The sequence below is a fragment of the Salmo trutta genome, chromosome 32, assembly GCF_901001165.1.
Source record: "Salmo trutta chromosome 32, fSalTru1.1, whole genome shotgun sequence".
Classification (NCBI taxonomy): Eukaryota; Metazoa; Chordata; class Actinopteri; order Salmoniformes; family Salmonidae; genus Salmo; species Salmo trutta.
The window spans coordinates 15245754-15269586 of NC_042988.1; the positions used below are offsets into that span (position 1 = coordinate 15245754).

Here is a 23833-nt window from a genome sequence, read left to right on the forward strand (position 1 = left end):
TATACGATTTCCCCCTCTCAGTTAAAGTAAGCAGAGACTGCTGTTAGATTTCTGCCTGCCGAGTCCACCAGTCCAGACCAGTGGTAGATCAGGATAGATTTGTCTGATTTTGGGATATCTCCAGTTAGGGTTAAGTTAGACCTGCCTCTCTGGGACATGACAGGGACAACACACAAACTTACCCCAAACCGACAACCCTCTCCTGTCAAACACCAATCATTTCATACCAGACAGTTGACAAACAGACCACAGGGCAGTTCATCCCACCATATTATTAGCATTTCATGCAGATTTGGTAAATCTATTTATGTAAACACTATCAAATGAAAACACAGAGATGAGGTGTGAAAGATTAGAGTATTAAAATAGCCTTTGCTCCAGTTATCTGATACAGGCATTCCATGTCCAGATATAATCCTGTTACATCATGCATAATCAAAATATCTGCTTATTACTAGCTACATTAGAACTGTATCCGTTTGGAGTTGTCAGATTTATATTAGAAGCAGGGAATTGTGATATACATTGCATACATGCACTTTGAAGACACAATTTTCACAAGTACAGTGAATAGTAGGCTATTATTGATTGAGAAAGACAAAAACACAGAACACTGATAACGGCAAACTCAAAGTAAAACTGATTTTCCAACAAACTCTTTCTGCATTTAACAGCATACATTACTGGCCGAAAACTGCTGTCAGGCTCCCTCGGTATGACTGGGTGTTTTGCGCACGTAAAAGCGGGTTATGTTGTTGAGAGTCCCTCCAACTCCCCCTCTTATCTGCTTCGTCCAATGAGTGCGTCGAGGGCGAGTCGGGCCTCATCGACGAACTCAGGCTGTGGGGGAGGGTCACGTGTGTATACACTGTAGGGTTCAGTACCACTCAATTCGTAGTAAGTTGTCAACGTCCTCCCCTTTCGAGAACAAACCTCGTCAGACTAGAAACTGTATCGCTAAATGCAGCAGTAGCCTAAGTAACTACGCAAAAAGTAATATATCCAACTATACCGTTTTTGTATTTTTTTTCTTCCGAATAGAAAAGGTTACGACGTTTGTTACAAGTGAACACCAAATGTAATTACAGAGAAATGTCAGTGGAAGTACAGCAAAACCCGATGCCTCCGTAGACTTGTCGCCGTGCCAAATCTGTACTTTTCTGGTGAGTTTTCCTAAAATGTTTGTATCATTTTTCAGCAGACTGCATATTGAGTTCCACACAAACATATTTCCTATCTATGTTCGGACGAAAGCATTGAATTTACTGTTTAATTTGGCTGTAGAATAAATAGGTAGGCTATGATAAAATATAGCGTGTGTTTGAATGTAGTGGTCAACAATAGCCTCACAGATGTTATGTCATCTATAGTTTCTATAGATGACAGTTATCCTCGTTTAGCTCCCAATGGTCCGTAGCACCCATAGGAAATCGGCGCCGAATAGGTTGCAAGCAAATGGATACAATGTATCCGCGAGTCTAGATTCTGTAACGGATATAATGATACATTGCTTTTAGTTTAGCAGGATGTATTACATTAGACAGTTCAATAAGTTACGAAAAAGTCATCGTTTAACAGCTTTGTGCTTTAATGTTTCTGGAAACACTTGCACAAATAGGTTTCGTAATCACTAAAGACCCTATTACCAGCAATCGAATTCATACATAGGTAGATCATACAACAACATTGATTTGAAGGATGATATAACTTACAAACATATGGACATTTTACATGAACCTACCGTTAAAGTCAGACTGGTCTCATAGACTAGACATAGTACACGTAAATACGGGACACTCAAATTAGTACATAAGCGACATGGCCAAAAGTATGTGGACACCTGCTCGTTGAACATCTCATTCCAAAATCTTGGGTATTAGTAGGGAGTTGCTCCCCCCAGCCTCCACTCTTCTGGGAATGCTTTCCACTAGATGTTGGAACATTTCTACAGGGACCTTTTTCTTCTATTCAGCCACAAGAGCATTAGTGAAGTCGTGCACTGATGTTTGGCCATTAGGCCTGGCTCGCAGTTGGTGTGCCAATTCATCCCAAAGGTATTCGATGGGGTTGAGGTCAGGGCTCTGTGCAGGCCAGTCAAGTTCTTTCACACCGATCTTGACAAACCATTTCTGTATGGACCTCACTTTGTGCATGGGGGCATTGTCATGTTGAAACAGGAAAGGGACTTCCCCAATCTGTTGCCACAAAGTGGGAAGTACAGAATCGCTTAGAATATCATTGTATGCTGTAGCGTTAAGATGTCCCTTTACTGGAACGAAGGGGCCTAGCCAGAACAATGAAAAACAGCCCCAGACCATTATTCCTCCACCGCCAAACTTTACAGTTGGCGCTATACTTTGGGGCATATAGCGTTCTCCTGGCATTTGCCAAACCCAGATTGGTCTGTCGGACTGCCAGATGGTGAAGCGTGATTCATCACTCCAGAGAACACGTTTACACTGCTTGAGAGTCCAATGGCGGGGTGCTTTGCACCACTCCAGCCGATGCATGGCATTCTGCATGGTGATATTAGGCTTGTGTGCGGCTGCTCGGTCATGGAAACCCATTTCATGAAGCGCCCGACAAACAGTTATTGTGCTGACGTTGCTTCCAGAGGCAGTTTGCACTCCGCGGTCCCGTTCTGTGAGCTTGTGTGGTCTACCACTTTGTGGCTGAGCCGTTGTTGCTCCTAGATGTTTCCACTTCACAATAACAGCACTTACAGTTGACTGGGGCAGCTCTAGCAGGGCAGAAATGTAACTTCTTGGAAAGGTCACACCCTATGATGGTGCCACATTAAAAGTCACTAAGCTCTTCAGTAAGGCCATTCCTCTGTCAATGGAGATTGCATGACTGTGTGCTCAATTTTATACACCTATCGGCAATTGGGTGTGGCTGAAATAGCCGAATCCAGTAATTTGAAGTGGTGTCCACATAATTGTGTATAAATAGGTTATGTTATGTTTGGTATGGTTACATAAGATAGAAGGTTACTTAAGGCAAAAAATGAAAAGCAGGTGGTTGGTCGGGGTGGATGGGTAGGTATATAACGTGAATGTCTAGCAACCCAAAGGTTCCATGTTCGAATCTCATCACGGAATGCTTTAGCATTTGAGCTAATTAGCAACTTTGTAACTACTTACTACTTTTTAGCTACTTTGCAACTACTTAGCATGTTAGCTAACCCTTCCCCTAACCCTAACCTTAAATATTTTTGCTAACCCTTTAACCTAACTCCTAACCCCTAGGGCTAGCTAACGTTAGCATTAGCCACCTAGCCATCATTAACCACAACAAATTGGAATTCGTAACATATCATACGTTTTGTTAGTTTGTAACATGTTGTAGATTTTAGAGGTCAACCGATAAATCGGAATGGCCGATTAATTAGGGCCGATTTCAAGTTTTCATAACAATCGGAAATCTGTATTTTTGGACGCCGATTTGGCCGATTTATTTTTTATTTTTTAAATATTTTTTTTAGACCTTTATTTAACTAGGCAAGTCAGTTAAGAACACATTCTTATTTTCAATGACAGCCTAGGAACGGTGGGTTAACTGCCTTGTTCAGGGGCAGAACGACAGATTTTTACCTCGTCAGCTCAGGGATTCAATCTTGCAACCTTACGTTAACTAGTCCAACGCTCTAACCACCTGCTTTACATTGCACTCCACGAGGAGCCTGCCTGTTACGCGAATGCAGTAAGAAGCCAAGGTAAGTTGCTAGCTAGCATTAAACTTATCTTATAAAAAACAATCAATCAATCATAATCACTAGTTAACTACACATGGTTGATGATATTACTGGTTTATCTAGCTTGTCCTGCGTTGCATATAATCGCTTAGGTACATGTTGCTCCAACCATAAACATCAATGCCTTTCTTAAAATCAATACACAAGTATATATTTTTAAACCTGCATATTTAGTTAATATTGCCTGCTAACATGAATTTCTTTTAACTAGGGAAAATGTGTCACTTCTCTTGCAAACAGAGTTAGTGTATATGCAGCAGTTTGGGCCACCTGGCTCGTTGCGAACTGTGAAGACTATTTCTTCCAAACAAAGACAGCCGACTTGGCCAAACGGGGGATGATTTAACAAAAGCGCATTTGCGAAAAAAGCACAATCGTTGCACGACTGTACCTAACCATAAACATCAATGCCTTTCTTAAAATCATTTTTAAACCTGCATATTTAGCTAAAAGAAATCCAGGTTAGCAGGCAATATTAACCAGGTGAAATTGTGTAATTTTCCGTTCATTGCACGCAGTCAGGGTATATGCAACAGTTTGGGCCGCCTGGCTCGTTGCGAACTCATTTGCCAGAATTGATTATGACATAATCAATTCTGACGTAATTATGACATAACATTGAAGGTTGTGCAATGTAACAGGAACAACGTTTTGTTTTCGAGATGATAGTTTCCGGATTCGACCATATTAATGACCTAAGGCTCGTATTTCTGTGTGTTATTATGTTATAATTAAGTCTATGATTTGATAGAGCAGTCTGACTGAGCGGTGGTAGGCAGCAGCAGGCTCGTAAGCATTCATTCAAACAGCCCTTCGCAATGCATTGCGCTGTTTATGACTTAAAGCCTGTCAACTCCCAAGATGAGGCTGGTGTAACCGATGTGAAATGGCTAGCTAGTTAGCCGGGTGCGCGCTAATAGCGTTTCAAATGTCACTCGCTCTGAGACTTTTAGTTATTTCCCTTGCTCTACATGGGTAACGCTGCTTCAAGGGTGGCTGTTGTCGATGTGTTCCTGGTTCGAGTTCAGGTAGGAGCGAGGAAAGGGACGGAAGCTATACTGTTACACTGGCAATACTAAAGTGCCTATAAGAACATCCAATAGTCAAAGGTATATGAAATACAAATCGCATAGAGAGAAATAGGCCTATAATTCCTATAATAACTACCACCTAAAACATCTTACCTGGGAATATTGAAGACTCATGTTAAAAGGAACCACCAGCTTTCATATGTTCTCATGTTCTGAGCAAGGAACTTAAACGTTAGCTTTCTTACATGGCACATATTGCACTTTGACTTTCTTCTCCAACACTTTGTTTTTGCATTATTTAAACCAAATTGAACATGTTTCATTATTTATTTGAGGCTAAATTGATTTTATTGATGTATTATATTAAGTTAAAATAAGTGTTCATTCAGTATTGTTGTAATTGTCATTATTACAAATAAGTAAATAAATAAATCGTCAGATTAATCGGTATCGGCCTCTTTGGTCTTCCAATAATCGGTATCGGCGTCGAAAAATCATAATCGGCCGGCCTTTAGTAGATTTAGCAAAATTCGTTACATATTGTTTGATTTGCAATTCATAACATATCATACGATTTGTAACATAACATACGAAATGGATGATGACATCCACAAATCTATACATACGAAACGTAACATATCATACCAAATGGAGTGTATTAGATTTCTGTACAGAATAATACGAAATGCACTGAGACCATGTTGTTAAAGTCCACCTGTGACTTAGCATGGCAATAAAGTGTAATTATGGATCTATTGCTTGAAGGGCAATTCCACGTAACAGAATTATGTTCAGACTCAGATTTTTCACTTTAAAATGTATGCCAAACAAAAACCATTGATTTCAAAGTTTAACAAACCAACTATATGCACCAGGACTACTTTGAAAAATGTACACAGAAAATTGAACAAAAAACAAATTTACTGGAAGAATGGTGCAGGTGCAAAGTTTGGTAACAGTGAAATCTCCCTCAGTTTTTAATGCGACCACGTTTTCCCAAAACTCTGTTAAATATCGGCTCTGAATTAAGATTCGGAGATGCAGAAATAATGGGGTGTCAGCTATAATATGACACCTTGAGTTTGAAAAAATCTGTTTTGGTTATTGGAACTACAGTAAGTAATGTGAATGTAATTACATCATGAGTCCCCGATCTGTACTACATAGAAATGCATAATTATGTGTATTTCATTATCTTCATGGTGATGTATCCTGAATAGGTACACGAAGGTAGAAATATGCAATATCCTACTTTGCATTTTGGGTATTATTCAACACATTAGCTATTATTCTAATGAACTCTGCCCCCAAACAAGACCAAATTTGGTTGTTCTGCACCGGACCAAATTTCAACCAGTCCTAGACGTATATGTTTCATAAGTTTGGACATCATAGTATAGCACAGTAGAGCACAGTAGAGTACAGAGGTACCAATGCCTATAACTGTTAGAACCCTGAATTCACCCATATAGGGCTCCAGATTGTGGTGTGTGGGGCCACGATGCGGCCAGTCGCTCCTACAGACATTGGACATTGGTACTCTTACTGTACTGTGCTGTCCAAACTTGTGAAACATAGACATCTATGATTAGTTAAGATTTGGTCCGGTCCAGACCAACCAAATTTGGTCTTGTTTGGGGGCAGAGTTCATTAGAATCCAACGACAGCCAGAGTGGATGCTGTTTACAGTAAATGGAAAGAGAGGGGGCTCATGGGTAGGTGTCAGTAAGAGCCAGGAGAAGTAACATTAACTGGCAAGAGAGAGAAGAGCGAGGCAGAGAGAGGGAGGGGTTGTCCAGACTGTTTTCACACTCTCGCTTTGACTACCAGACAACAGAAAGAGAAAGAATGAGCTGAACATAACAGTATGCCAGTGGAAGGGAGGACAGTAGCAGATGACCCAACTCTGGTTTGTGACTACTATGATTTTCCATTGTAGCCAATTCAATTATAGTAATTCTGTTACTGAGTTTTCACAATTCTGTAATTGATTTGGTGATAGAATTAAAAGTGTTAATAAATAAAAATGTGTATCAGTAAAAACATTCATTGGTAGGTCTACCTTTACCTGTTACAGGTGCTAACTTTCATTATCCTCCCACCTCATGAGGGCGAGAAATAAAAATCTATCTTAAAGATATGTGGGTTTTTAGTAACAGTGAAAAGACACAAGGCAATGTTTCTTAAACTTACAGAAGGCAAATCATTTCTCCAAAACGAAATATAAATATTGATATTAGTTGTCAGAGGTCTTTACTTCAACATTATTGTGTTTTGATGTATTCCTAATTCTTGGAAGTGTTTTCAGACCTCTTTTCATTCTGTTTGACCAGAAATGAAAGTCATTACTTATGCCTAATTTTTAATATGGAAAATGTATGAAAAATGTATCTATGCCTTCATTTCCTGAAAATATAGACTGTTAGCTTTTATTTGTCAACTAATTTGATATGCTCCTGTGAACTTCACATGAGTCATTTTACAAGTAAATCATGGGAAACTTTTTCACAGGTGGCATGATGTTCAAGAAGACTGACGGGCCATGCGCTCACAGATTACTTTGGTTTTAGAAATGTACTTGCACTGCAACCAATTACACACTTTCTTGTCAAACATACTTTTTTCAGTGTGTATTTACATGACAAGTCATTTGGGAAGGACATTTTGGCTGTGCTTTGGCATCCCTTGATATAGTAGCCTACTCATATGTAACTTCCATATTACTCAATTTACTGATATCATCATATTGTTGTTACTTAATTGGTAACTAATGCATTAAATTGTGTTTATGATATAGATACACTTGCTACTCGTTAAAAGTCTCAGTGGTGGTTAATTACAGTGTTAAAACATATATTTTGGAAAATATTCACAGATTCCTGTGATTATTTTCTCCCTGTTTTGCATTGAAACTGCTACTTAAAGCCCCCATGCAGTCTTTTTAATTGTATTCTTAAATCATTACTGTATGTCTAATAAATCACTGTGCGTGTTTATTTAAAAACATGTTTTCATTTATTTCCCTAAGGCTCCTTTTCCCTTTTAAATGCTCAGTCTGATCGTGTGGCGTGTTGATACAAATGTAAATATATTTACATACACAGCCCTGATTGGCGGATAGGATCTTCTAGACCAGGGGTGTCAAACTCATTCCACCGAGGGCCAAGTGTCTGCGGGTTCTATTTTTTTCTCCTTTCAATCAAGCCCTAGACAACCAGGTGGGAGGAGTTCCTTACTAATCAGTAACCTTCATTCATCAATCAAGTACAAGGGAGGAGCGAAAACCCCCAGATACTCTGCCCTCCATGGAATGAGTTTGACACGTGTGATCTAGACTCTAGAGCCCTCAAACTCAACTCTGGACCTCGAAGCCAGTTCCACTGCTTTTTTTTCTTAATTGTTCCCCTCTAATCAGGTACTGATTTAGACCTGGGACACCAGGTGGGTGTAATACATTTTCAGGTAGAACAGAAAACCAGCAGGCTCTGGACCTCGTAGGGTAAGAGTTAAATAACCCTGCACTAGAGCCTTCCCACTCACCCCTTCAAATTCGGAGGATACATATGCAAATAAAATATGACTGGTCATTGGTCAGAATAATCCGATCCGATTATGATGTCATGCAATGGGACAAAAACTCCATCCCACCTGAATAGGCTAAAACTCTAATAATACTGTATTATTTTGTCAAGCCATTTATGAAGAAAAACTCTGGAATGCCAATATAGAACAGAAGTTCATTAGTTTACATGAATTCATGCTTTTTTAGTAGCAGCATTCCCCTATATGAGAACTAGGGGAAGCACTCAGGTGGGTTTTTCCAAGTGTGTAGCTGACAACATGTTTCTACTGGATTACATAAGAGACATATCACATTTTCCAATTTCGTCATCAACATTGTCTTCCTTCAATCACTTCACTGAGTGCCGTCCAAACAGGAATTATTGTTTACAGGTATTATGCAATATTTAAAAAAAATATCCTCTAGTCTCTTGTCTATCATGTATAGTACACAGACTGGCTGAGATTAAGGACCGGCTGGACTATCAATAGAAAGCACAGAGGTGAGGTGTGGAATAATGTCAGTAGATTAGAGTGTGTCAGACAAAATGAACAGAACTATTTACCGCAATACTGTAAATAAGTCCGTTTTTTTGCACTGAAGTCGTAAGAGAAGCCACCTGCCACATGACATACAAAATCACAATGCATAGTTTTGCTCCTCATTTTGCTGTGATTGTGTAACAAAGTCACGCTAGGCCATTAATTATAATGAGAGAAAATGCACCAGGTTTTACACTGTTGAGCGTTATGGTATATAACAAACCCTAAGCCTGCGGCACACCAGAGCGGGCACCTTCACACAAATCACACGCCGCTCCCCTCAGTTGTTATGCTACTCTGAGGGAAGCGAAAGCAGGTGAGAATATCAAAGGGACCTATTCATGAGAGCTGAAGGACTTTCACAGGTGGAATTATTCATGAAACAGTAACGTATTCTCACATCGTTCTGAAATGTTAATGTGCTCCCTCCTAGCCTCTCCTCAAACGAAGTGCAAAGAGGACAATCGGTGTGAAACCAGACGCGATGCCAATGTTATCCTGTTTGGGAGAATAGATCGATTTTTGAGCAGAGGAAATTGCTTGTATGGTATGAAATGAGTTTGAATGAAATGTTGGCCTAATCTAATTGCGGTTAGATTCAGAGTTGATTGAATGCTCTGTTGTTAGTTTGCGCAACATCTGAAAGTAAGTCTCCAAATGTGCAGTATGATCCTTCCAGAAAGCTGCTCTTGCTCTAGCTATCAAACACGATTAGAGACATGTATGTGCTCTCATGTGATGTCATTCAGGCGATTCTGGGAAATAGCTGTATGTTCCAGAGGGGAAGTGAGGGGTGTGAGCCTATCACAGAGTGTCACACTATTCACATCAAAAAACCCTGAGATATCAAATCCATCTGTATCCCTGAACACCCAGTCTGGAGGGAGGGGACCTGCCAAAGCAGAGTTTCTCCTTTTCTACTTCTGGTAATATTAAACTAACAACATTGAACCTTGAAGATGAGTGAAATTAGCAGATTGTCTTGGATCAGGTCAGGTGTAATATCTTGGTGTTCCCATACTAAATGTGTTGTAGTTAACTGCTATGGTTACAGCATACAGTATTGGACCAGGCTAGTGTAATACCACAGTCATGGTAGGGTTTGGTGACATACTGTTGACCGAAGGCTTCTTACAATTCAACCAGGTGTCCTGTGAATGACATTTTCCCATCTCAACCAGGTGCCCTTTATAGTGAAGGAAGCGTCTATGGAATGCCCTGTTGTGTTGACGTGCCTGTTACTGTCAGTGAAGCGTCAGCGGCGTAGCTCACTATCTTCACACCCTTAGGAATGCGTCTACCATCCCAGTCCACGTTTTGTCATGGTCTCTTGAGAGAGAAAAGGTTCTGGAAAACTGGCGAATGAAAAGAGATTTACAGAGAAGATCTGCGGTCTATTCCAACACGAAGATTGTACTGGAATACAAAATAAAGGAGTTGTGTTTTGATGTTCGGTGTGGGTAATTAAGAGGGGATGACAGTGTGACATAAAGGGCGATTACGTCTCAAGCACGCTGTGTGCTGTGCCTTTTGATTGTTCACACACACTTCCACAGCCCATTAGGCTGCTGTGTTCATTATTAACACACTGTCCACGTCTCTAAGAGGACTCGCACAGTCAACACTGCTGTCCCATGAATATAGAGACATTTAATGTTTTTCACACTGTGTATTCATATACTGTATTCTTCACATTGCTCATTCTGCAATGTCCTACTGTACATTGCAGTTTTGTTACACCGTTTATACACACTGCGTATTTATATACTGGATTCATATTTATATGCTGGATTATAAACTGGGTGGTTCGAGCCCTGAATGCTGATTGGCTGACAGCCGTGGTATTTCAGACCGGATACCACAGGTTTGACAAAACATGTATTTTTACTGCTCTAATTACATTGGTAACCAGTTTATAATAGCAATAAGGCATCTTGGGTTTGTTGTATATGGCCAATACACCACGGGCTAAGGGCTGTATCTATAAAGGCACAAGGCGAGACCCAAATGCAGACACAGGAGGCAGATGGTTGAGCTCCGATATTTATTATAGCAAAAGGGGGAGGCAAAAGGCAGGTTGGGTACAGGCGAGAGTTCATAAACCATGTCAGAGTCCAAACGGTACAAGACGATAGGCAGGCTCGAGGTCAGGGGCAGGCAGAGTGGTCAGGCAGGCGGGCTCAGAGTCAGGACAGGCAAGGGTCAAAACCAGGAGGGTGAGAAAAGAGAGACTGGAAAAAGCAGGAGCTGAGACAGAAAAACGCTGGTTGACTTGACAAACTGGCACAGAGAGACAGGAAACACAGGGATAAATACACCGGGGATAATAAGTGACACCTGGAGGGGGTGGAGACAGGCACATGGACACAACAGATCAGGGCGTGACAGTATCCAAGCACTCTGCGTTGCGTCGTGCATAAGAACAGCCCTTAGCCGTGGTATATTGGCCAAGTACCATAATCCTTCAGGCCGTATTGCTTAATTATACACAGAGTGTACAAAACATTAGGAACACCTGCTCTTTCCATAACATAGACTGACCAGGTGAATCCAGCTGAAAGATATGATCCCTTATTGATGTCACTTGTTAAAGCCACTTCAATCAGTGTAGAAGAAGGAGACAGGTTACAGAAGGATTTTTAAGCCTTGAGACAATTGAGACATGGATTGTGTGTGTGTGCCATTCAGAGGGTTAATGGGCAAGACAAAATATTTAAGTGCTTTTGAATGGAGTGTAGTAGTAGGTGCCAGGCACTGGTTTGAGTGTGTTAAGAACTGCAATGCTGCTGGGTTTTTCATGCTCATTTTCCTGTGTGTATCAAGAATGGTCCATCACCCAAAGGACATCCAGCCAACTTGACACAACTCAGTATTAGGAAGGTGTGCTTAATGTTTTGTGTATACTGGATTCTTATAGGACTATGCCAGTTCTGGACTTACTAGATTTACACATCTAGTTTTTCTGGATCTATGTCAAGTAATGCAAGGGGATGAAATGGCACAGCAGCCATTTTGGGAGGGGGTGTGGATGACCACACACCATAGCAGTCATAGACAAACTGGTCATAGACATACATTCATGAGAGCCTGCAGTTTAGTCAGCAATTGTGATTAGGAAGGGTAATGATGTTTTGACACGTAATATGAGCTTGTAAATATGCTTCCTTACTTTGCACGAGAGCGGCTTGTGCACCATAACTGTATGTTATGTTAGGAGCTAGTAACACAAGCATTTTGCTGCACCCACTATAGGGACCCATTATAACATCTGCTAAACTGTGAACACGTCCAATAAACTTTGATTTGATTTGAGGAGAGACCGACTCTAACTAGGGCGTTGCGAGCTCAAGATACACACCTGTTCTTCCTGTTCAGTACGGCAGGGTGTAATTCCCAAAGACAGGTTACTCACATGCCTTTGTCTTCAGTCTTAGTGAGCCCTCCCCCACCCCTTTAAACTGGAGCAGAAAACGAGTCACCTGGTGGCTTTAGACTGGTTTTTACAAGGGGCAGTGGCAGCCCCATTTCACCTGTCTCTGGGAAAGGAAAGCATCTGGGAGTTTTTGAAAGGGTAACCGTACACCGCCCCCCCTGCTGCACGCCCCTCCATGCTGTGTACTCTCCTTACAACCAGCTGGAGAGGTGTGGAGGAGCACACAGGAACACTGTGTGTGTGTGTGTCAAATCTAATTGTATTTTTTGGATGCGCCGAATACAACAGGTGTAGATTTTACCATGAAATTCTTATTTACGAGCCCTTTCCCAACAACACAGTTAAAAAGTTAGAAAAGATTAGCAAAAAATAATAATAATGGAAATAGTAACACAATAACAGTAACAAGGCTTTATACAAGGTGTACCGGTACCGAGTCAATGTCCGGGGATACGAGGTAATTGAGGTAATATGTACATGTAGGTAGGGGTAAAAGTGTCTAGGTAATCAGGATAGATAATAAACAGAGTAGCAGCCGCATATGTGAAAGTGTTTCTGTGTGAGTGTGTGGCATCAATATCCGTGTGTGTGTGTGTGTGTGTGTGTGTGTGTGTGTGTGTGTGTGTGTGTGTGTGTGTGTGTCCTCAGGCTGAAACTGAGGTTATGTAATTGAAAGAAGGAATGTTCTCTTTACTGGCTGTGGTATCTTCCCAGCCTCAATCTCTTGCAAACAAAATCATCTGTCTGCTCTGTTTCCAAAACATTGTCTGGAAATGTTATTTTGTAGTAGTCTGACCGGTCACCAGGTAAACACGTAATATGAGCTTGTAAATATGCTTCCTTACTTTGCACGAGAGCGGCTTGTGCACCAGTTGATTCATACAACCTTTTAAAATTATATGTTTTTTGTCTCGCGCTTTTACGAAGCATCAAACCCCACGTCTCTCTTAGGGGAATCTTATCATTGATTCTATACTTTTCATTTTGAACTGTCTAAGCTTGAATACAATGTTGAGAATTCTCCCCTTGTTCCATTCCCTCCTGACATAAGCTCTTTTGTTAGCGTATGCTTTCACTTCTTCCTGAGCAGAATTAATATGATCTGAGTTGGCATGTTCCAGTTCAGACTCCGGCAGGCAGAGTTATGTAACTGGTGTTTTAATGAGCAGCCTCTCACTGCGCCGAGCAGCAGGCTTGATCCCCAGTAAGGCCGTTCCCCCCTCCATGTGCCCAGGCGTTCTCTCTGACCTTACCCTGAACTCCAACCTCACGCTCAGTCCACTCCACACTGACCCCTCCCTGGGACCGCCCGGCCAGGCGCAGGGGGGCTGCATCACATTTCATCGTCTATAAATTTACCCATCACCCGCAACATCCCGCAAACTCCTTAGCTCTCCCTCTCGTCTCTGTTCCTCTCTTTCGCTCGCTCGCACACACACACAAATACACACACACAAATACACACACACAAATACACACACACAAACCAGTGTAGTAACCTGAACAGAAGGCGCTCATGCTTTGGAAGAGACATGGATTGGAAGAAGTAGAAGCCAAGCGGCCTGCAGAGTCAGGCTATAGTAAAGAGGGAGGTCTTCATCTGGAGGGCAACAAGGGCAACTCTCCAAAGGCAGCCTGGCCCCTGCATGTTATTCTTCCATTAGAACAAGGGATTCACTTGCTCTGGCAGGAGAGGCCCTGAACACTGCAGAAAGAAAGAACGTTTTTTAAGGCTAGAGCTGACCAATGAAACATATTGTGAGGAGTTTTTATTCAGCCAGTGAAATGCAATGAAGTGGAATTAATGGTGTTACCCCAGGCATAATAGCCATGCCGTGTGTGTGTGTGTGTGTGTGTGTGTGTGTGTGTGTGTGTGTGTGTGTGTGTGTGTGTGTGTGTGTGTGTGTAGTCTTGCTTGCTTCTCGCCACAGCGTAGCACTTTTAAAGAACCACAAGAATGACTCCAATACCGTAGATAGTCCTAGAACATATCTCAAGGAAACACTTGAAATGAGAAAAACCAGTGCCTGTTGTTTAGTTTACTTTGTGGTTTCCCACATAGAAAAATATTTCAACAATCTACTGATCTTCTTCATGATGGATTATGAGATTGTTTAAAAGAGAATGGAAACGCATTATCTCTTCCTATTTTAGTTATTTTAATTCAAACAGTAGGAAGGAGAGCAGGAGACAAATGAGGGTGGAGAACATTTTCTTTTCAGTCATCAGTGTTAATACTTGACCACACATTAGCTGTTTTCGCCTCAGTCATCAGTGTTAATACTTGACCACACATCAGCTGTTTTCGCCTCAGTCATCAGTGTTAATATTTGACCACACATCAGCACTTGTTCATGTAATGAAAAACAAGATAACTAATGTTGTTCTCCTCTCTCTGTCTGTCTCCAGCCAAGCCAGTGCACCAGTGCAGCCCTCTCTCAGAGCCCTAGCTATGTGGAGCTGTATGGGTTACAATGAGACGGACTCCAGCTCCGAACACCGGCTCTGCCAGGACTTTGGCCTCGTCCTTTCCGTCTTCTCCTTGTTCTACCTCATGGTGTGCTTCCCCATAGGGCTCTGCTATAACACCCTGCTGGTGGTGGTCAACCTCTCCAACAAGATGTCCATGACCATGCCGGACGTCTACTTCGTCAACATGGCCATCGCTGGCCTGGTCCTCAACCTGGTGGCCCCCGTGGAGCTGCTAGGCCCTAGCTTCACACGATGGCCTGTGTGGGAGTACAACAATGAGATCTACATCACCCTGCTCATCCTCTTCAACATCTCCTCCCTGGTCATCATGTACTCCACCACACTGCTCAGCCTGGACTACTACATCGAGCGAGCGCTGCCACGCACCTACATGTCCAGCGTGTACAACACCAAGCACGTGTGCGGGTTCATCTGGGGCGGCGCCGTGCTCACCAGCTTCTCCTCGCTGCTCTTCTACGTGTGCAACCACGTCTCCACCAAGATCATCGAGTGCTCCAAGATGCAGAACAAGGAGGCTGCGGACGCCATCATGATGTTCATTGGCTATGTGGTTCCGGCCGTGGCCGTGCTGTATGCTTTCGTGCTCATCCTGCGCATTAGGAAGGAGTCCACCCCGCTGGACCAGGACTCATCCCGGCTGGACCCTTCTATCCACAGCCTGCTGCTGGCCTCTGTCTGCATGCAGTTTGTCCTATGGACCCCGTACTACATGACTCTACTGGTACACACTATAGCCGGGGCGCCGGGGAGCTACGGCAGCAACAACAAACAGCGGCTCACAATTTACTTCTTCCTGAGGTGTCTGTCGGAGCTGCTGGCCTTCTCCAGTAGCTTCGCCATGCCTCTCATGTACAGGCAGATGAACAAGAACTTCTCCCACAAGCTGCAGCGGCTGCTAAAGAGGCTAAACTGCAGGGACACATCCTGCCCTCACGAACACTCCTCAGTGCAGCAGGTGGCGACGTGAGACAGGGCCAGGCCTTACTAACCCCTAACCTCTTACCCAGGCTGCACTTATTATCACAGACCCCACAGAGCCCGCAACATGTGGCCTTAGAAGTCAGCTACAGGTCCACTGCTGCTACTCTGGCTGGAGTCTTGACTTTCAATGAAACTAAGGAATCTTCAGTGACTTTCTAGAACTTGACTTTCTTTGTCCAGTTCTGTAGCGAGAGGACGAACCAAGTAGAAACCACTAAGTGCATTAGCAAGCTTTTTACTTGGATACTTGGTTGTTAGATTGGGGGCGCAAAGCCGTTGTAATGCGGTGTCTCTTCTAATACACACAGGGTGATTCACCAACACAGGCTGTAGAGATACTGCGCTGCACACCAAAACTGACAATAAATTATACTATTGGAGTAACAATTGTTTTTATATCTCATGTGTCAATCAGCATGTTACTACTATGCATGTAGCTGGTAGTAGGTAGGAAGTGGAATGCAACCTGTTTATGACCCTGTCAGACCACCCAGTGCCCCGGAGCCTGAGGCCATGTCTCATTGAAGAGTTCCTGTCCAGCCTCGGCCACAACACTCTGGAGGGGTCTCAAATGGCACCCTATTCCCTTCATAGTGCATTACATTTGATCAGAGCCCTATGTGTCCGTTTAAACAGTAGTGCACTATATAGGAAATAGGTTCCCATTACGGACACATCCTCTGTCCTCCACTGTCTTGCACCTAGAGATAACCTTTGCCTGCTCGTCACCCTCAGCAGTTTACACAGTACTATACATGTACCTCGTTTAATTTCACACCTCTACGGCATTACATAGGATCATGTGAACTACCGAGAGAATTTTCCACACAGCTTCTATTCAGGGTTCAGGCATGGCCAACTTACCTCTTGTGTCCTAGAATGCTATCACTTAACTGGCTGCACACAACACCCAGTCATTGTGTGGGGAACATTTGCCTTGGCTCAGTTTATGTGATGTCTAAAAGCTGCTTAGAGGCACAGAAGTGACCTGCACAGCTGCTTTGCTATCTTGCTTCCCACTAAAGAGGAAGACTGTTTATATATAAAACATGTCCTATTTATATTTCAGCTAAATAATGAACACGTCAATCACATTTCACTCTTGTCATGTTATGGTGATGTCTGTTATTGCATGTGATTATGTGATGGTATGAAGTGTTGAAGTCTTTGTTGCTAAAATGAAAAGGTCAGTTTAGTCATCTCCACTTTGAAAGAGACAATACAATGATAAGCTGTAACCCATTGTTTAAAAGAGACAATACAATGATAAGCTGTAACCCACTGTTTAAAAGACAATACAATGATAAGCTGTAACCCACTGTTTAAAAGACAATACAATGATAAGCTGTAACCCATTGTTTAAAAGACAATACAATGATAAGCTGTAACCCATTGTTTAAACATGTTGCTTCTTGCTACTGCTGGGGTATCCAGGCCACCTCATGATAAGTATTGACTTAATTAAAAGATCAGCAAAACCCTTTGAGTTTCATGCTGAGGAACCCTAAAAATGAGTCCACACCCTGTTAATCATTATTTAAGCTCTGGTCAAAGTCCTAATTTATTACAGTTGAAATGCTCTTTCTGAGCAGTAGAGCAACAGAGGGACAGATATGTCACATGTTCTGCCCTGCTACTATCAGAAACAAACAAATGACTTATGTCTAGACTTATATTGGCTCATTTTCATTCCAGGGTTGTTGAATGATGGTAGAGTTCACTGAAAATGTCATACAATGAAAAGGATTCTGGCTCTTGCATGGTAAATTTAGTTATAAGCAATGTTATTCTACCTTTAGAAATGACCAACAACACCAGGAAATAAAGAACGGTTAGGAATAGGAACTGAAATAGGAAACAGTAAATTCTCACAGTTAAAGATTCAGTCCGAGATCTTAGGCACTTACAACTTCCTAACATATCATACGAAGTGGATGACATAGTACACAACTGTTTTCTACTTTCGTGTACCAGTTTTGGCTCAAGAGCACTACTTTCAAAACTACTGGCTGAAATTATACAAAACCTTTGGAGCGTCACTTTAATGGGATTATTAGTTTTAGAATTACAGATTTCATCGCCCTTTACCTCCCCTTTATGTTGTGCCATTATAACCCACCAAAATTAGTATATATTTTTTAAAGAACCAGTACTGTATGTTTATGGGAAACGTTAGAGTATGCTATTCTTTGAAATCCACCTATATAAGCAGAGATAAGAATGTATTTTATTTCATGAGGTTTAGCTACATAGGTCAAGATGAATCCAGTTTCAGATGTGATGCTTTTGTGATTGTGTATATACCAGTATATATGTATAATATGAAATATCTGTATATATTGTATGTTAGAGATTTACTGGAAAAACACCATGTCCTCTCACAAATACAGTATTATTTTCTCAAATATATATTTAGATACTGTAGCTTCAGTAATCTTCTCTATTGTCAGTTGAGTCAAAGACTGATTACACAATAAACTAACATGGGAATTAAATACAATATCTGTTATTTTAGTTTCTCTTTGTTGTTCAAAGTGTTCTTTTGATATGCTAATGTCAACTGTATCCAGTATCCACAGTACATTGTCATGATGAATCAATGTCAACATTTCTGAGGGTATTCTTGAGTCAGTAAACAATGGCAAACTTATTTTTCATTGCTGTTTGAAGCCATGGGGATAGTGCCAGCTATAGAGAGCAGAAACCACACTTATGTGTCATCTTGCAACATACTGTAATTAGGTTTGGTTGCCCCTCTACAGAGCTTGGTAAACCATAGCCATTTATACAGTAAAAAGAGCTTGTTTGCCCGTTCTCCCATTGGCAGCTGGGTCTCTTTTTTTCAAATCAACACACTAATCACATGGGACAGGCTCAGACAATCCCACCTGGGACCCTGTGACCTGGGGGTGTTTCCCTGCGTTGGTCCAAATACAGACCTGTCATGTTTTATATCCATGTGGTTGAAACCCAGCCTCGTCAACAGCAGGATCTACTTAAAACACCCGCACATTTTGAAATGAATCGACGCTATTTATATGTTCTGATGAATTTAAGCCCCCTTTCGAGAGATGATGTTATTCTGGGTTGACATCCCCTCCCCCATGTCCATTTCCAGGGTTAATGTTGAGCTACCGTTGTGCGCTATAGAGGTAAAAAAAAGACAAAAAAAAGACAACGGGACACATCCATTTCCAACGTTAATCTCTTCATATACTGAGACCTAGAATAGACTCTCTGTCTGCACTGTAAACCCGCTAGAGTAACCGTGGCTGTGGCACGTCCCTTTAACCACACTGTGTAAAACAGGAACAATCCAGGCATTCTGTGAATTCTTTTGACATCCGTGTGCCTGGCTATACAGCCCAGTGTTGTTGCAATTCTCAACAAGAGCAATATTGTTCTGCTATACGATAACAGTGTGGAGCAGCTGATGTGGGAGTCGTGCTGGAGATAAAGGAGTCCGAGGAAGCAGAAGCGGAAAAGTGAAGACGTTAAATAGCGAGTTGTTTTGTTAGAATGTCCAACTGAGAGGAGTAGAAGGAGTAGAAACATGGTTCTGACGTATTCCAGCATGGGGAACAGGTGACAGACAATTAGATCTAGCCCTGGAGACTTTGGCAGGGTTTATACTCAACAGACCCCTCACACTAACTCAAACCGTCTCAGTCTACATTTGTAATTACTTTTGAGGGGATGAAATTTGAGCTTAACCAAATGAAAGCACCATTGCATAAAGGACAACCCTTTAATCTACTTTAAAGGGATTCCCTGCTGGGGGGAAAAAATGACTTAATGATCAGTTGCTGCTGCTACAGCTACTGTTGATAGATACTTTAAATGTTCAGGCTTCAGGAAGTCCTGAGTCTGCACAGTCGTGCAACATATACAGTACATTATACACTACTGCTGTGCTTTAAGTCCTCGTAGCTATAGGTCTTGCCAAACAGTGCAGCCATAGTTTAAAAGGGAAGGCTTAAAATACTACAGACTGTACATCTGGAAATGATATGATAATGGAGTGAATTGAAAACGGTTGCCATGGAAGCAGTTCGATTCTGAGAATAGGAGTTTCTTAAGGTAGACTCACTAGAAAGCAGTATTAAGAAAACAACACACTAACCATCATCAGTTTATGTTTCCCTCACTGTCATAACATGTTAACCATTTTAGTTGCTGAAATAAATAGACTAGTTTGTGGCTGCATGTCGTCATTTGTAGTTATTTTCATTAATGAACAACGGTCTGTACGATAACATCCATCTGTCGATGTACTATATTCTGTGTGTCAGCTGCAAGTTCCAAATGGGAGAGAGAAGCTGTTTCCAAGAACACAGGAAGTCCTATGTAGGTGAAGAGCATTGAAACATGCTGCCAACTAGCCCGAGGACAGACAGCAAGACATGACCCTGTGCCTGGACACAATCAACTCATTGTCTCCCCTCAGCTCCATTGTCAGAGCTACATCTGTGGAGCAGCCAGCAAACAACAACAACCTGCTATAGCCTGACCAGGAGAGAATGTTGATGTTCTTGATGAGAAGACATTGGTGAGGTCACCATGTTTGCCACTGATCCCCTTTACCCTCGTATCCTATGGTCTATTTGCAGAGTTACTAAATATACATAGCATTTGGCCAGGGGCTCTCTATGTTCATTGGATGAACAACAAGAGAAAAGCATGCATTTAAGCGACGTTTCAGGCTACAGAAATAGCACGAATAGCTATTATACCAGCTAACAGAGGGTTAATACAGTTAACACGCTAACATAGTATAATGAGCTGCTATGCTATTAACTGTAACCTGCTGTTAATTAGGTTAAACAGGAGCTTACATGTGCCTTAGAACATGCTAGACCACCTATGTAGCTTGCCCATTTGGTTTATCACTTAAACCTAGCTGTTTCGGTTGGATGACACCCAGATCCCTCACAAAATCTTTCAAAACCCAGCCAGTCGATTCCTTCAATAACATGTACCAAAATCAAGTGCAAGATAAGCCTAAATTCTGTAACCTCAGGAAAAAGAAAAACAAGCAGTGATTAAAAAAATATTATTTGAGAATTTCTGGGTGTTGAGCACACTGAATCAGACTTGCAACCTGATATATTTCCAGTCTTGTCAGTTGGCTAGGAATTTGCTTATCTCCTATGACAACAGCACTGTAGGACGGATGATGAGAGCAATGACCTCATGATCGGAGTGGAGTTGGACTCTGGCTACATTACTGTCCTGTCCCTGTAACTTCCTCTGACGGCTGATGATAAGCTGTACTACACAACATGGATTTGGGGTGGGAGGGTTTACTTTAGAGACGCTCAGTGAAATCCTCCTCCCTGTCCCACCCTATCCTCTCCCCTCCGCTGGGAAGACAACCAGACCAAAGCAGCTTTTTAAAACACTATCCACCCTCCCTCGCCTGCCAGCCATACTCTATGATCTCTACCCCCTCTCCCTCAGATGAGGACCAGAGAATCAAAAATACAATAACAATGAGAACAGCGTCAGCAGAATATCAAGCAGGGCCCTGGAACCGCTGGAGGATCCTGTCCGTGTAGGATGCCCCATCATGAGGCTGTGGTTGTGGGTCTGGAAGACTGTCAGAGAGCCAGCAGCATGCCAGGCAAAAAGGCCTGTTAAGTGAAGGCAGATGAATGTGTTCTTCTTCTCCCCAGTTTATTGAAGCCCAATAGACCTCCCACCTCCTTTCCCCCAGAACCCACAGACAGAAAACTGGCACGGACTAATAACATTTGGATGCTGTTCACATTGTCTTGTTCGTAACTTGTTGCGGTATTTGTTGTTGTTCTTTCTTTGATGGTGAGCCTTTCTTTTGTGCTGCCGTACCAAGGGGTATGAGTTGTGGAAGGATTACTCCTTTGACATGTTTTTGCATTAATCACAACAAAACCCTCACCCCACCCCTCTTTCTTCATCCTATTATCAAACGCCCACTCACCCCCTGAGAATCTAAGCAGTTCATCATAATCCGTCAGGGAGTACAGTACTATCAACGTACATCAGATCGTCTGTCTAATTAGCCTGTTAGAGAGCCATTAACAATGACTCATTGTTATCAATAAACAAGGAACAAGCTTACATTATGGCTCAAAGGATGTCCAATGTGGCACACAGATAGTCATTCTTTCAGATAATGTTGGTCTTTCCAAAAGCAACACCAACAACAACGTGTGTGGCACACACGCACGCACACACCTCCTCCTACTCCTCCCAACCCACCTTCGCCAGCGTCGGTGGGAGCCAGTGGGGTGTCACCCAAGAAGACTAGTGCACTGTTCAAGGAGGCAGCTGGACCTGCTTTTCAGAGCGCAGGTGCACAGTTCACTGTGGGTGTGTCACAACAACAGCCACATCATCTGATCCCAGGTCAGTACCCTCTGACCTCTGCCAGGTGGGGATATGAAGTACACTATGATCTCTTCTTAGCCACAGTACACTAGCTTTGCCAAGAAGGCACAAACAAGTCTGTTATACTATAGTCTTAGAAAAAAAGGTGCTACCTAGAACCTAAAAGAGTTCTTTAGCTGTCCCCATTGCAGGCCCACGGACCAATAAAAAAGAAAAGAAGCTCAGTCGGGGTCTCAACTTACTGTTGAGAGTTAGAATAATAGAATACACTAAGCACAAATTATACATTTGGTTGTTCATCAGCAGTCACTCAATTAGCCCATGTCAGCTACATTTTCATTTAGATTGGTAAGTTAGCAGCCAGCTATCTAAACATGTAGTAAGATGGTGAAATTATCACCCGGGGTGGGGCCCATTGATCATCAGTAATTATATTAAAAACTGCAAACATCAACCCTATTGGCAAAATTTGTAGAATTGCCTGAAACTAGTTATAACATTTAAAAAATCTTCTCTTCGCCCCATGGAAAAATGTGTAGAATTGCAGAAAACTTGCTTTTAAACGGAAACATTTTCTCTATGCTCCATGGCAAAATGTGCAGAATAGAGGAAATTAACTTTATTTTTTCTTCTTCTCTTTGCTGTCAAGATGGGGCCACTAAAATGGTGGGGGTGGTGAATTCCATTTTGTTGTGGCCCCTGCCCCATCAAAGTTGCCCATCCCTGCCATAGGAGAAACCTTTGAAGAACCCTATTTGCGTCCAGGTAGAACCTGGAACTAAAAAGGGTTCTACCTGGAACCTAAAGGATTCTCCTATGGGGACAGTCAATGAACCTTTTTGGAACCCTTTTTTCTAAGAGTGTATGGCCTCTGTGAATCACATCTGTAGTAAACAAACATTTTGTTGCTATTTTTCATAATATACAAGCTCTCTAGACTCTTGACACAACTATATCCACAAAAAGGACTTCTCGAAACATGCCAAGCCACTACTGTAGCATTGTTCTAGTTAAGTTCATAAATCATCAATTATTAATACTAGTGTGCCTCCCAGTGGTCATCCATTGATGATGCACCAGTATTTGACTACAGTTTTTCTCAGTTGCTACAAACAATTTTTGGATCTCTGTTTAAACCTACAGAGTGTGAATTAGACTGTGACATTCAGGGGGTCATGAGGTTTTCATCTGATTGTCAAACAAATCACTTAAAAAAGTAGGCTACCTGCAAACGTTCGTCCACTCCAAAATTATTCCAACTTCCAAACAGTACACTTTTTGCATATCTTAGACCACCTTTCGCAGAACTTTAAATACAAATGTCATCAGTGAATACAAAATTCACTCCTAAAGACCTACTCCAGTCTCATTGTGACCTGTTCATCATGTGATTTACTTGGCCTTTCACACGTGACAGGAATAAGTGTGCTGGTTTATAGTATTTGTTTTGTTCACAGAATGCTTACACATTATTTTCCATATTTCTCTCCCTTGGTTACATAATTTTAGATCATAAGAGAAAAGTGTGCAATTGACCTTTCACTAAGCCCCGCCCCCCTTGGTTACTGTTGCAACCTCCGACAACATTTTCCCTGGACGCTCAATCGCCTCACAATGATCTCATACTGTGGTTCTAATACACAATTAAATTAAACACAGACTACTCCT

The 23833-nt window shown here is 42.0% G+C and overlaps 1 protein-coding gene across 1 annotated transcript; it reads left to right on the forward strand.

Annotated features, from left to right (window-relative positions):
• The first annotated feature begins 876 nt into the window (after positions 1–876).
• Positions 877–18296, forward strand: LOC115171195 (probable G-protein coupled receptor 146). Its single transcript, XM_029727777.1, has 2 exons — positions 877–1163; positions 14732–18296. The coding sequence occupies exon 2, from the start codon at positions 14775–14777 to the stop codon at positions 15780–15782; it is 1008 nt and encodes a 335-aa protein (XP_029583637.1). The 5' UTR covers positions 877–1163; positions 14732–14774; the 3' UTR covers positions 15783–18296.
• The last annotated feature ends 5537 nt before the right edge of the window (positions 18297–23833 follow it).